General features: G+C 45.3%; 1 protein-coding gene across 1 annotated transcript in view; it reads left to right on the forward strand.

The window, feature by feature from the left end:
* ENTHD1 (ENTH domain containing 1) overlaps window positions 1–13072 on the forward strand; it is a 64089-nt gene that overhangs the window by 1207 nt on the left and 49810 nt on the right. Inside the window, exon 2 of the mRNA XM_026657484.1 lies at window positions 4521–4730. Within this exon, the coding sequence (XP_026513269.1) occupies window positions 4521–4730 (210 nt within the window). The remainder of the gene's footprint in view (window positions 1–4520; window positions 4731–13072) is intronic.

Below are 13072 nucleotides of genomic sequence, written 5' to 3' on the forward strand. Positions count from 1 at the left end.
TTGCCTTCCCCCTTCTGTGCTTCTTTGGCTGTGTTTTCAGGGTAGATGCCAGGGTCGGCCTAAGGAGTGATCCTTCACCAAACAGAAAGGAAACAGTCTCGTAAACACAACACAAAATGGGATACCTTTCCCTGCCTCCTCGCTGGGGCAGGGTATCATCCTGTTGCTTGCCCTGGGGTGTCAGTCCTTCCCCCAGCAGGCACTCAGGTTTGGCTGTTCTCCTATGGGAAGAAGCACAGCCTCTCAGCCTGGAAGACCTTGTTTCCCTGCTTCCAGCAGCCTGACAGTAGCTTGTCTCTCTCTCCCCAGAGGAGGGGTTTGTAAAGGCCTCAGGCAGCACTTAATTGGATTCAGGTGTCCCTAATTGACCTGAGGTAACCCCTTCTCAGCTTGTAGGGAAAAGGGCCTTTAACATTCTGAGCTAATATATCAGCCTTCCAGGACCCTCTTGCAGCCGTGGGGCCTGACTGTCACATTATTGTGCTAAAAACAGCAGTGTGGCTGTGGCAACTCAGGCTAGCCATCTGAGCATGTACCCATGGGGTCATTCAGGATTGTACTTGGGCAGCTAGCCCACAGACTCACAGCTATTTTTAGCGTGCGAGCTTGAGCAGAGCTAATGCATGGCTGTCTACCCGCTCTAGGAAGCACACTTCCAACTGCTGCATAGATATACCCTCAGTAGTATGCCAAGTGTACCGTGACTCAGAGGCAAATGCTGAAGGAACTACAGCCTGTAGTTGAAAACATTATCTAGTCCTGAGATGGCATAACAAAGGCTTTGGTTAAGAAGTTCATGGAGTATAGGCCCATCAATGGCTATTAGCCAGGATGGGCAGGGATGCAAAACCATGCTTCGAAGTGCCCCTAGCCTCTGTTTGCCAGAAGCTGGGAAGGGCGACACAGGATGGATCACTTGATGATTACCTGTTCTGTTCATTCCCTCTGAAGCACCTGGCATTGACCACTGTCGGAAGACAGGATACTGGGCTAGATGGACCATTGGTCTGACCCAGTATGGCTGTTCTTATGTGTTATTGAGCAACTAAATAATGGTTACAATAATATAATTAAATTTGTCATTAGTGCAGGATTGGATCATGCTAGACTAATAGATTTCAGGTCAGTATGCCAGTGAAATTTATCATATTTAAAGTAAACACTTGATGTTTGCCATCAAAACTTGAGTACACTGGCCCAACTCAGGAATAATGAAAGTAAAGTCAGTTGGAGAATATGATGGCATTGGGAACTGGGATATATCTTTATTATCGTCATAATCTCTAGGTCTCTGGTTCCAGTCAGTCTGGGACAGGTTGGTAACAATTGAAAGTTCTTACCATCCAATATATGTTTAGTGACCTTTGTAAAATAAATTGGAAGTTGCAGTCCAATTCATAGTAGAAAAGTGTCCATATTACAAAAAGAACCACCCCGTTTCATACTAATTGATCCACTGGCTGGCAATCTCAACAGGGAGACGGTGAAACTGAATAGAGGCCACAATAAGCGAACTTCCCATCATCTAGCCCTAGAAGTGATTTTTCCAGGGTATTACTGATGACATATTGGTGGGGCAGTGTAGGAATCTTGTCCTGTCACTGCCCATGATGCACCTGTTGTACATATAAATAGAAGACTTACCTGTGTTATCAGTCTGGAAACTTTCATGAGGACTAAATTAATTAAAAAATAAATAAAGCCAGTTTAAGTATATTGTAATGTAGAATGAAACATTGATAAAAGCATGGGGGAGGGGTTAGTTAAAAGTAAATGAAATTAACTATGGGAGGCAGTATGACCTAGTGGACAGCACACTGGACTGGAACTCAGAAGACCTGATTCAGCCACTGTCCTGCTGGGTAACCTTGGGCAAGTCACTTCACCTCCTGGCACCTCAGTTTCCCCATCTGCGAAAAGGGGATAATGATATTTACCCTCCTTTGTAAAGTACTTTGAGATCTACTGATAAAAAGTACAATATAAAAGCTAGGTTATATTATTACCCTCATGTTATATTTGGTAAACATTTCGTTTAACAAAATTGCCATACCCACTAAAAATTGCCAGAAAATACTAAAACCAACCCCCCCCCCCCCGAAATAACACATCTCTTAAATAGAACCAGGGTTATTTACACAGGAGACAGAATTGCTCAAGTCAATTAGCTTTTGGGGAAACAACTACATGGATTATAGTATTATGTATAAAACTTATTCCTGATGTGGTGATCCATGAAATTACAGTTAATTTTGTTGAAATGGACCATTATAATTTTAAATAGAAGTGAAAGAAAATGAGAAAAAGGAGGCAAACTGCTAGGAGCTGAACTTCAAAGACAAGATTAAATTATTAGTAAGAATGCAGCACTGCTGGGAGCAGCATGAGCTGGTAGATGAAGCTACTGGCCTGTTGGCTCTGAGACCCGACCATGCATCCACCTTGCCATAGTAAATTAGATGAATTATTGGCAGTGATGGGCCTGTCACACTGGGCAATTCATGTTCCCATGTGATGTATGTAAAAGTGAATTCCAGCTGATAAAAGCTTAATACTGCTCCTACTGGCTTTGAAATGCCAACTATTTGTATCTGTCCTGCAGGACAAAATAATCACACCATGATGCTAAATCATGACACTGCTATAGCTCAGTTTTCATGTAATGATGTTGCAGCAGTGCATAATGATGTTGCTTCATTTCATATTGATATGAGAATGAGACTAGATAAATTCAAGACCACTTAATCATACTACAAGAATCTGAGGGTCATGGGACCCAGATTTATGAAAACTAGAACTGTCCCATGACAATCAGGATTGCAGTGACACTCTCACAGCTGTCTCAACAAAGGAGAAAGTGTCTCAATCTCACCACTGTTTAAGTCTGTGGTGGTATGCAGGTCAAATCGCAGAACAAACCCAGTGGAAAGTCACTGACTGACTGATGTAATGTCAGTTTGCAGTGCCTGGACACTCCAGTTAACAGAAACAACATCCAGAAACTATCAGCTGCAAATACAATAAATTAAATAAAGCTGGTCACTCTACTTAGGAGAATCCCAGGACAGAATTCACTTGGTGGGTATTACAACTTTGAGATTAGAGTATCAGAGGGGTAGCCGTGTTAGTCTGAATCTGTAAAAAGCAACAGAGGGTCCTGTGGCACCTTTAAGACTAACAGAAGTATTGGGAGCATAAGCTTTCGTGGGTAAGAACCTCACTTCTTCAGATTCTTCTTTGAGATTAGAGTAGCTATCAAATTCAATGTTGGAAGCAGTTATGGGGGAGAGAGAGCAACATACATTAGTAGGACATCTTAACACTGGATTCTTATAATTATGTGAGCCTCAGTAAGTTAGATCTAGAAACACAGAAGATACGGAGTACAGAGGTCCACCAATGCCTGCTACCTGCCATCAGAGGGATTGAATCATGTGTTAAGGTTCCCCACTCAAAACTCCAGAAAGAGGAGCAACACTCCCTTGTCCCTTCCACGTCCCAGGGTCCTGCCAGTATAAGAAGGATCATCATGACATACAGTCGTCTCTATGTTTGTTTTCCTGATTCAAACAGTGAATTTGATGGGCCTTTCAGTTTCATTGCTATACCAGCCCCTCAATGAATTCAGACCGGTGAGTCTCCTAAGCAGAATCAACAGCTTTATTGAACTGACTCCATTACAGCTGGTAGTTTGGGGATGTTGTTTCACACACATACTAAACACAGTAGATTTTTTAGAAGAATATCAAAAAGTGTTACTTTTCTCCTCTCTAGACAAATTCATTTTGATAGGATAATCATGTCTCTTCTGAGAGAGATCTTTAATCCTTGACATCTTCCTAGCATTTTTGGGCTTGACAATCTTTTCCAGAGATCGAAGATAAAAAGCACTTCAGCCTCTTTCCTTGTTCCCTATAACTCACATTGATACTAATACTCCCTTGTCACTACACACAACCATAGCCAAATTTTAATGGAAAAACCCTACATACTTGTGCCAGCCTACTGGTGGCAGTGTTTTGTATCGCCATACTGAAGGATCAGAGTTCGTGGACTGGCAAGGCCTGCCAGAGACAATACACTAATGCACCAAAGAGACAAGGAGGAATTCTGCTTGAACACTTCTCTGACCAAAGGAATAACATCCTGCTAATAGCATTCAGCCAAAATAATGGGCTGCTACAAAGCTGGTCCTTGGAAGAAATAAAGGGAGGAAAAACCTCAAAGACCATAACCTAAAAACATACTTCAGTTTATGAACCACACATGCAGTGTCTCAACCTCTTGTCAGCTGCTTACAACGTAGATCTACTAAAGACAACTGCTTACTGAGATCTTGGTTTCTTGGCTCATTGTTCTATGGTTATAAACAGCTCAGCAGCCTTAGCCTCTGCACTTTTCTGTAGTTGCTGGGGCCCATGATATATCCAGTTGGCCCTCGTTACAGAATGGGATGGTGGGGTTCTAACACATTTACCAAGTATTTCTTTTCTTTAAACTAAACCCAATTACTTCAACAGGTTATCACGTCAGAGAAAAATCTAAGCAAGTCAGTGCCTTGTTAACAGATGACCAACTGCTACATAACGAACGTGAGATAGCACGCAGAACTAGGCAGCGGACCTCCTATGCAATGCTATTGCCTAAGAAGACCACTACCAAGGACTGTTTACCAACAATGTCTGCCTCTGAGCCCATACCAGAGCTTCCTGATTCAGTCAAACTTCAACGTAAGCATCTCAGGCTTAAACTGCAAATTTAGATGTGCCAATACTTTAGGGCTTCGCATTAGTAAACAATCCGAAAAGATTACACTGCAGGATGTAGCAATGGGCTTAAGAGACAAGAGAGGAGGAGAAATTTGCAGGAGCAAAATGATGGGTCTTTCTGCATTACCCTTTCATTTGTCAATCTCAAATGAAACGGACTTTGGGGTTTTGTGGTATTCTAACGTATTTACTAGTGAACATTTCTCCTTCTCAGACAATCTCCACCCCATTTTGCATGGCTTGGTATGATTGATAATCTTTACTCAGGACTGAAATAGCAGAGGATACTGGTGGTAATTTGATAAAAGTACATAGGGGACCCAGAATTGGAATAGCAAAGAAGTGCTGTAGGTCAGCACTGAGGTGCATTGGCAGAGATGTATGGAGGGTACTAATACTGGAATAGCAAGAAATGCAGCCTGTCAGTGTTATGGAACAAGCAGAGCAGTGCAAGGATATAGGGACTTAAATAGGAAAGGGTGCAGTAAGAATTTAGGTACATTACCAGAACCAAGGTCAAGATGGCAAAACTGGAACAAACAGGAATCCTGTAGAGATCAGTATTGAAACACACTGGTAGAGGTGAGAGAGGGGGAGTAGTAGCACACCACCTGTGCGGCATTATGCTTGACTCCAGACAGTACTGTCAGTCTTTCAGTTTTGAGATTACTGAAATTCATCCAAACTGTACAACATATATAGGAAAAAGGAAGAAGTTGATTCTTTAAATTGGGCTGTGTTTTAAAAAAAATTATCCAATGTTCAGGCTGATCATTCCTTTCAGATTGAACTGTCAGAGGGTATCCACAGTGAAATAACATGTGAATAAGGTGACTGTACCCTGGTGTGAACTAAACCAATGTGGCTCTATGCCAACAAATGGAGAAAGATGGCCTACAGGCACAGTTATTTTCAGAGGTTTGAGCCCTGCCTTTATCCATATTATACATGAGAATCTAAAAAGCATCAAGGCTATCCATCCACAAGTAAATAAGTCTGTGACGGGTTGTATCACAGAAACCCCCTTGGGGCTGCCAACTGATGTGCCAAGACTACTTCTGCCCCTGCTTTCACTGCCAGCTTGGGACTCCAGCACCCAGTCTTGCTGAGCCAGAGACTCCAGTCTGCTCCAACACAGACTCAGGTTCTGAACCACGTGCCCCAAAGCTGCAGACTTAACTGAAAGCAACTTAAGAAGTGTTCCTGTCTTTAACACTCAGATGCCCAACTCCCAATGGGGTCCAAACCCCAAATAAATCCATTTTACCCTGTATAAAGCTTATGCAGGGTAAACTCATAAATTGTTCGCCCTCTATAACACTGATAGAGAGATATGTACAGCTGTTTGCCCCCCCCCCCAGGTATTAATACATACTCTGGGTTAATTAATATGTAAAAAGTGATTTTATTAAATACAAAAAGTAGAATTTAAGTGGTTCCAAGTAGCAACAGACGGAACAAAGCGAATTACCAAGTAAAATCAAATAAAGCACACAAATCTAAGCCTAATACAGTAATAAAACTGAATACAGATAAAACCTCACCCTCAGAGGTGTTCCAGTAAGCTTCCGTTTACAGACTAGTCCCCTTTTAGCCTGGGTCCAGCAATCACTCACACCCCCTGTAGTTACTGGCCTTTGTTCCAGTTTCTCTCAAGTATCCTTGGGGGTGGAGATGCTATCTCTTGAGCCAGCTGAAGACAAAATGGAGGGGTCTCTCAGGGGTTTAAATAGACTCTCTCCTGTGCATAGGCGCTGACTCTGTGGGTGCTCCGCACCCACCGGCAGCTCCCTGCCCCCTCGCCCAGCTCACCTCCGCCTCCACCTCCTCCTCTGAGCGCACCGTGTGCCTGCTTTTCCCCCCTAGCTCCCAGTGCTTGCGCCGCAAAACAGTTGTTTCAGTACAAAACCAACCAAAGCCAAGAGATGTACAGTATTCAGTCTGCTGCTTCACCTTTCACTCTGCTTGTCATCCTAAATTTTCCAGCATTTTACATGCACTCTATATAATATACAAGATCTCATGCTGTCCAGATACACCAACAGACGACCAGAAGTGCTGCAATTCATGGTCACTGTGGGAATGAGCAAAGTGTAATGGGGTATCTATGCAAAGAATGACTTCCAACAGACAGCAGATTATACCAGCTCCTATGGGCATGGGAATTTCAGATTGGTCCACCTGATGCAACTATTGCCTGGAGACCTTAACAAGGGTCCCAATGAGAACCATTGCTCTGCTGTAACATGAAAGACTTACATGCACAGCAAGTCCAGCTGCTGATTACCAAGGGGAGACGCCACTCTTACATTTGCTCTAATGCAGTGGTTCTCAACCTTTTTTCATTTGTGGACCTATACAAAATTTCACATGGAAGTTCGAATCCCTTTGGAAATCTTAGGTCTTGTCTACATTGGCAAGTTTCTGCGCAGTAAAGCAGTTTTCTGCATTGTAATTCCCAAGGTGTACACACTGCCAAGCCACTTAGTGCGCAGAAACTGCGTAGTTGCAGCGCTGTAAAAAAACCCACCCCTAGAGGCGTAGAGCTTTCTGCGCCGGGGCTATATTGCTGTGGTGCCAGTGTAGACACCCTGGTTGATTACAACACTGCGATTGGCCTTTGGGAGGTGTCCCAAAATGCCTGTTCTGGCCTCTCTGGTCATTGGTTTGAACTCTACTGCCCTGCCCTCAGGTGACCAACCGTCATCCTCACCCCTTAAATTCCTTGGGAATTTTGAAAGTCCCCTTCCTGTTTGCATGAAGTGGTCTCAGCGCATCTTTCCAGGTGATCATGCCTGCTCCACGCACCAGGCAATCCCCTGCTTGGAGCAATGCCGAGCTGCTGGACCCCATCAGCATTTGGGGAGAGGAGGCTGTCCAGTCCCAGCTGTGGTCCAGCCACAGGAATGATGATACCTATGGACAGATTTCATGATGTATGACAGAAAGGGGCCATGACTGGGACACACTGCAGTGCAGAGTCAAAGTGAAGGAGCTGCAGAATGCCTACCACAAGGCATGGGAGGCAAACCGCCACTCCAGTGCTGTGCCCATGAGCTGCCGGTTCTAGAAAAAGCTGGCCGCGATACTCGGTGGTGACCCCACCTCCACTGTGAAGGCCACTGTGGATACTTTGGTGGCTCACGTGCCAGTCGAGAGTGGACTGAGCCAGGAGGAGGAAGTCTTGGACGAGGATGTGGAGGGGGAGGGGGACCCATAGGCAGAGGATGACTCGGAGGCCAGAGATGCATGCAGCCAGGAGCTCTTTTCTACCCTGGAGGAGCCTAGCCAGTCACAGGTGTTGGATCTTGGTGAAGCACAAACAGGAGAGGAGGCCCCTGGTAAGTGGCTTTGATTTTGGGAATCGCTGAAGCAAGTTGTTGGGGGCAGGAGGGTTGCAGAAAGCAGGCTTGTGTCTGTATGATGTGCGTACCACCACATGCCTAGTCTGAGTGACGGAACAGGGTGTTGTTTGACTCCCTCACTTCACGGGAATCTGCCTCAGCGATCTTCAGGAAACTCTCATGGAGATACTGGGCAATCTGCTGCTGCAGGTTCTTTGGCAGAGCTGCTTTGTTTCTTGCCCCATTAAGGGTAACTTTCCCGTGCCAGTCTGCCATCACTGGGGGGGTGGAGGGGAGGCATTGCTGCAAACAGGCGAGCCGCATAAGGGCCAGGGCAGAAGCCGCAATCTTGGAGAAGACCCTCCCCCTTGATTCCCTGCTCACCCTCAGCAGCGAGATATCTTCCATGTGGAAAATGTGGGGACAGGAATCATTATCAGGCCCCCGCTACAGTGCTGGCTCTCAGCAAGAGCCACGTGCCCAGTGTACAGTACAGTCCTGGAACACTGATTTCCCCTGCCGCCCCTGCAGTTACTCACCATTTTGGGGGTCTTGTGGCTCATGTGTGCTTGCCTGGCATCAGCCAGTTAGTGACAGGTGTGTGAATAGTGGCTGTGTTTTAAATCAATGGTCTTTGTGTTGCAAACAATACTGCTTCTGTAAAATGTTGCATTTTGGCTTCACAGAGATGACCTTGGGAGCCAAGCCTCCTTTTTTGTTATCGGCGGCTGAATGGCTGCGCAGAATTAGAAATTGTCCATGAAGAACTAAAGAGGACTTTCTGTGTGAGGTCATGAGGCACTCTGCGACTGAAAAACTAGAATTTTTGAAGAAATGGTGGGGCAGTGAGAAGAGGGACTGAAAGGAGATCGCAGCAAGCCAGAATGAAGCCATGGAGCGGCTCTTAAACATTATAGAGCGCCAAGCGGACATGCTCCAGGTGCTACTAGCACTGCAAACCAAGCAGCTCCGCGCCCACACTCCCCTGCAGTCGCTGTTGCAAAACTCTTTCCCATGCGCCCCCTAGACACCACCAACACACTCTTATCAACCTCCTGGCTCCAGTCTGTACCTGCTCCATTCCACTCCTGCCCCATCACAATCCAGCCCTGTGGACTCCCAGTACCCACTGCACTCAACACCTGTCCCTCTACAGTTTGGCCCTGTTGAAGCACAGTACCCACTGCACTGTACTCTAAATAGAAGGTTAGATATGATACCTGGACATACACAAATCTTTAACCTGGACCTTCCCTTCCCCCATCCCCCTCAGTGCAGAAGTGTTTTTCATAGATTCATAGATTCTAGGACTGGAAGGGACCTCGAGAGGTCATCGAGTCCAGTCCCCTGCCCTCATGGCAGGACCAAATACTGTCTAGACCATCCCGGATGGACATTTATCTAACCTACTCTTAAATATCTCCAGAGATGGAGATTCCACGACCTCCCTAGGCAGTTTATTCCAGTGTTTAACCACTCTGACAGTTAGGAACTTTTTCCTAATGTCCAACCTAAACCTCCCTTGCTGCAGTTTAAGCCCATTGCTTCTTGTTCTATCCTTAGAGGCTAAGGTGAACAAGTTTTCTCCCTCCTCCTTATGACACCCTTTTAGATACCTGAAAACTGCTATCACGTCCCCTCTCAGTCTTCTCTTTTCCAAACTAAACAAACCCAATTCTTTCAGCCTTCCTTCATAGGTCATGTTCTCAAGACCTTTAATCATTCTTGTTGCTCTTCTCTGGACCCTCTCCATTTTCTCCACATCTTTCTTGAAATGCGGTGCCCAGAACTGGACACAATACTCCAGTTGAGGCCTAACCAGTGTAGAGTAGAGCGGAAGAATGACTTCTCGTGTCTTGCTCACAACACACCTGTTAATGCATCCCAGAATCATGTTTGCTTTTTTTGCAACAGCATCACACTGTTGACTCATATTTTTGTTTGTTTGTCTCTCTCCTCCAGTTGTTTTTTAATAAAAGAACTGTTTTGGTTTGAAAGCAATCTTTATTCCATTAATTGAAAGCAAACAGAGCCCTGCAAAGCAATAGGCGATTTTCTTACACCTTCAAAGTGCATCGTCTACACCAACCACAATCACCTCCTAGCATTACAAGCATTGCACTCCTGAGCATAGCAGCAAATATTAGTGGCTTTCAGCTTCAAATTGCTGCCTCAAGGCATCCCTGATCCTATGCCCCTCTAATAACCCTGGTCTCTGGCTGTTCAAATTTAGCCTCCAGGTGCTGAGCCTCAGAGGTCCAGCCCTGAGTGACGCTTTCACCCTTCCCTTCACAAATATTATGGAGCATACAGGATGCGGCTATAAGCATAGGAATATTGTCATCGGCCAGGTCCAGCCTCCCATAGAGGCAGCATCAGCGGGCCTTTAAATGGCCAAAAGCACACTCAGCAGCCATTCTGCACTTGCTCAGCCTGTTGTTGAACTGCTCCTTGCTGCTGTCAAGGTGCCCCATGTATGGCTTCATAAGCCATAGCATTAAGGGGTAGGCGGGGTCTCCCAGGATCACAATGGGTATTTTGACTTCCCCTATGGTGATCTTCTGGTCCGGGAAGAAAGTCCCTGCTTACAGCTTCCTGAACAGGCCAGTGTTCCGAAAGATGCGTGCATCATAGAATCATAGAATATCAGGGGTGGAAGGGACCTCAGGAGGTCATCTAGTCCAACCCCCAACTAAATGATCCCAGACAGGGCTTTGTCAAGCCTGATCTTAAAAACCTCTAAGGAAAGAGATTCCACCACCTCCCTAGGTAACTCATTCTGGTGCTTCACCACCCTCCTAGTGAAAAAGTTTTTCCTAATATCCAACCTAAACCTCCCCCACTGCAACTTAAGACCATTACTCCTTGTTCTGTCATCTGGTACCACTGAGAACAGTCTAGATCCATCCTCTTTGGAACTCCCTTTCAGGTAGTTGAAAGCAGCTATCAAATCCCCCCTCATTCTTCTCTTCTGCAGACTAAACAATCCCAGTTCCCTCAGCCTCTCCTCATAAGTCATGTGCTCCAGCCTCCTAATGATTTTTGTTGCCATCCGCTGGACTCTTTCCAATTTTTCCACATCCTTCTTGTAGTGTGGGGCCCAAAACTGGACACACTACTCCTGATGAGGCCTCACCAATGCAGAATAGAGGGGAATGATCACATCCCTCGATCTGCTGGCAATGGCCCTACTTATACAGCCCAAAATGCCATTAGCCTTCTTGGCAACAAGGGCACACTGTTGACTCATATCCAGTTTCTCGTTCACTATAACCCCTAGGTCCTTTTCTGCAGAACTGCTGCCTAGCCATTCGGTCCCTAGTTTGTAGCAGTGCATGGGATTCTTCTGTCCTAAGTGCAGGACTCTGCACTTGTCCTTGTTGAACCTCATCAGATTTCTTTTGGCCCAATCCTCCAATTTGTCTAGGTCTCTCTGTATCCTATCCCTACCCTCCAGCGTATCTACCACTCCTCCCAGTTTAGCGTCATGCACCTTTCCTGACCAGCCTGCATTAATGTGCGTGAAATGTCCATGGTGATCCACAAGAGCCTGGAGAACCATTGAGAAATATCCCTTCTGATTAATGTACTCCTCGTAGGTGGTCTGGTGCCAGAATTGGAATATGCGTGCCATCTATCGCCCCTCCACAGTTAGGGAAGCCCATTTGTGCAAAGCCATCCACAATGTCACACACGTTGCCCAGAGTCACGGTCTTTCAGAGCAGGATGCGATTAATGGCTCTGCACATTTCCATCAACATGAGTCCAAAGGGTCGACTTTCCCACTCCGAACTGGTTAGCGACCGATCGGTAGCAGTCTGGAGTAGCCAGCTTCCACAGTACAATTGCCACGTGCTTCTCCAACGACAGGGCAGCTCTCAGTCTTGTGTCCTTGCGCCGCAGGGCTGGGGCGAGCTCATCACACAGTCCCATGAATGTGGCTTTCCTCATCCAAAAGTTCTGCAGCCACTGCTCGTCATCCCAGACATGCATGATGATGTGATCCCACCACTCAGTGCTTGTTTCCCGAGCCCAAAAGGGACGTTCCACTGTGGTCAGCACCTCTATGAATGCCACAAGCAATCTCATGTCGTAGCTATTATGCGTGGCGAGATCAATGTTGCACTCCTCTTGCCTTTGTAGTTTAAGGAATAACTCCACTGCCACTTGTGACGTGTTAGTCAGAGCGAGCAGCATATTGGTCAACAGTGCGGGATCCATTCCTGCAGACCAAAGAGGCAGAGCGTGCAGTACACAAACCATTGAAAGATGGTGCCAAATGCGGACAGAAGCACAGGGATTACTGGGATGCAGTGGTTTCCCCAGGAATTGAAATCAGGGGGTGTGTCCAAATTTACGGGTGTGTGTGTGTGTCAGGTCCGATGAGATATATAAAAGAGATATGAATAAAGTAAATGTTTTGTTAGGATAATGCAAATTTAACAAGGATAATGCAAATTACACCAAAACACATAACAGGCCTAGATTTCTAAAAATATATAAATTAAAAAAAAATGTATTTAATTTAAATTGACTTTTGAAAAGTAAGCCATCATGGGATAAGAGGGAAGGTTTTCTCATGGATCAGTAACTGGTTAAAAGATTGGAAACAAAGGGTAGGAATAAATTATCAGTTTTCAGAATGGAGAGAGATAAATAGTGGTATCTCTGAGGGGTCAGTACTGGGACCATTACTGTTCAACATACTCACAAATCATCTGGAAAAATGGGTAAAGAGTGAGGTGGCAAAATTTGCAGATGATACAAAACTATTCAAGATAGTTAAGTCCCAGGCAGACTGCGAAGAGTTACAAAGGGATCTCACAAAACTGGGTGACTGGGCAACAAAAAGGGCAGATGAAATTCAATGTTGATAAATGCAAAGTAATGCACATTGGAAAACAATCTCAACTATACATACAAAATGAAGGAGTCTGAATTAGCTGTTAACACTCAAGA

Source organism: Terrapene carolina, unplaced genomic scaffold (genome assembly GCF_002925995.2).
Source record: "Terrapene carolina triunguis isolate 2854851 unplaced genomic scaffold, T_m_triunguis-2.0 Scaffold247, whole genome shotgun sequence".
Taxonomy (NCBI): Eukaryota; Metazoa; Chordata; order Testudines; family Emydidae; genus Terrapene; species Terrapene triunguis.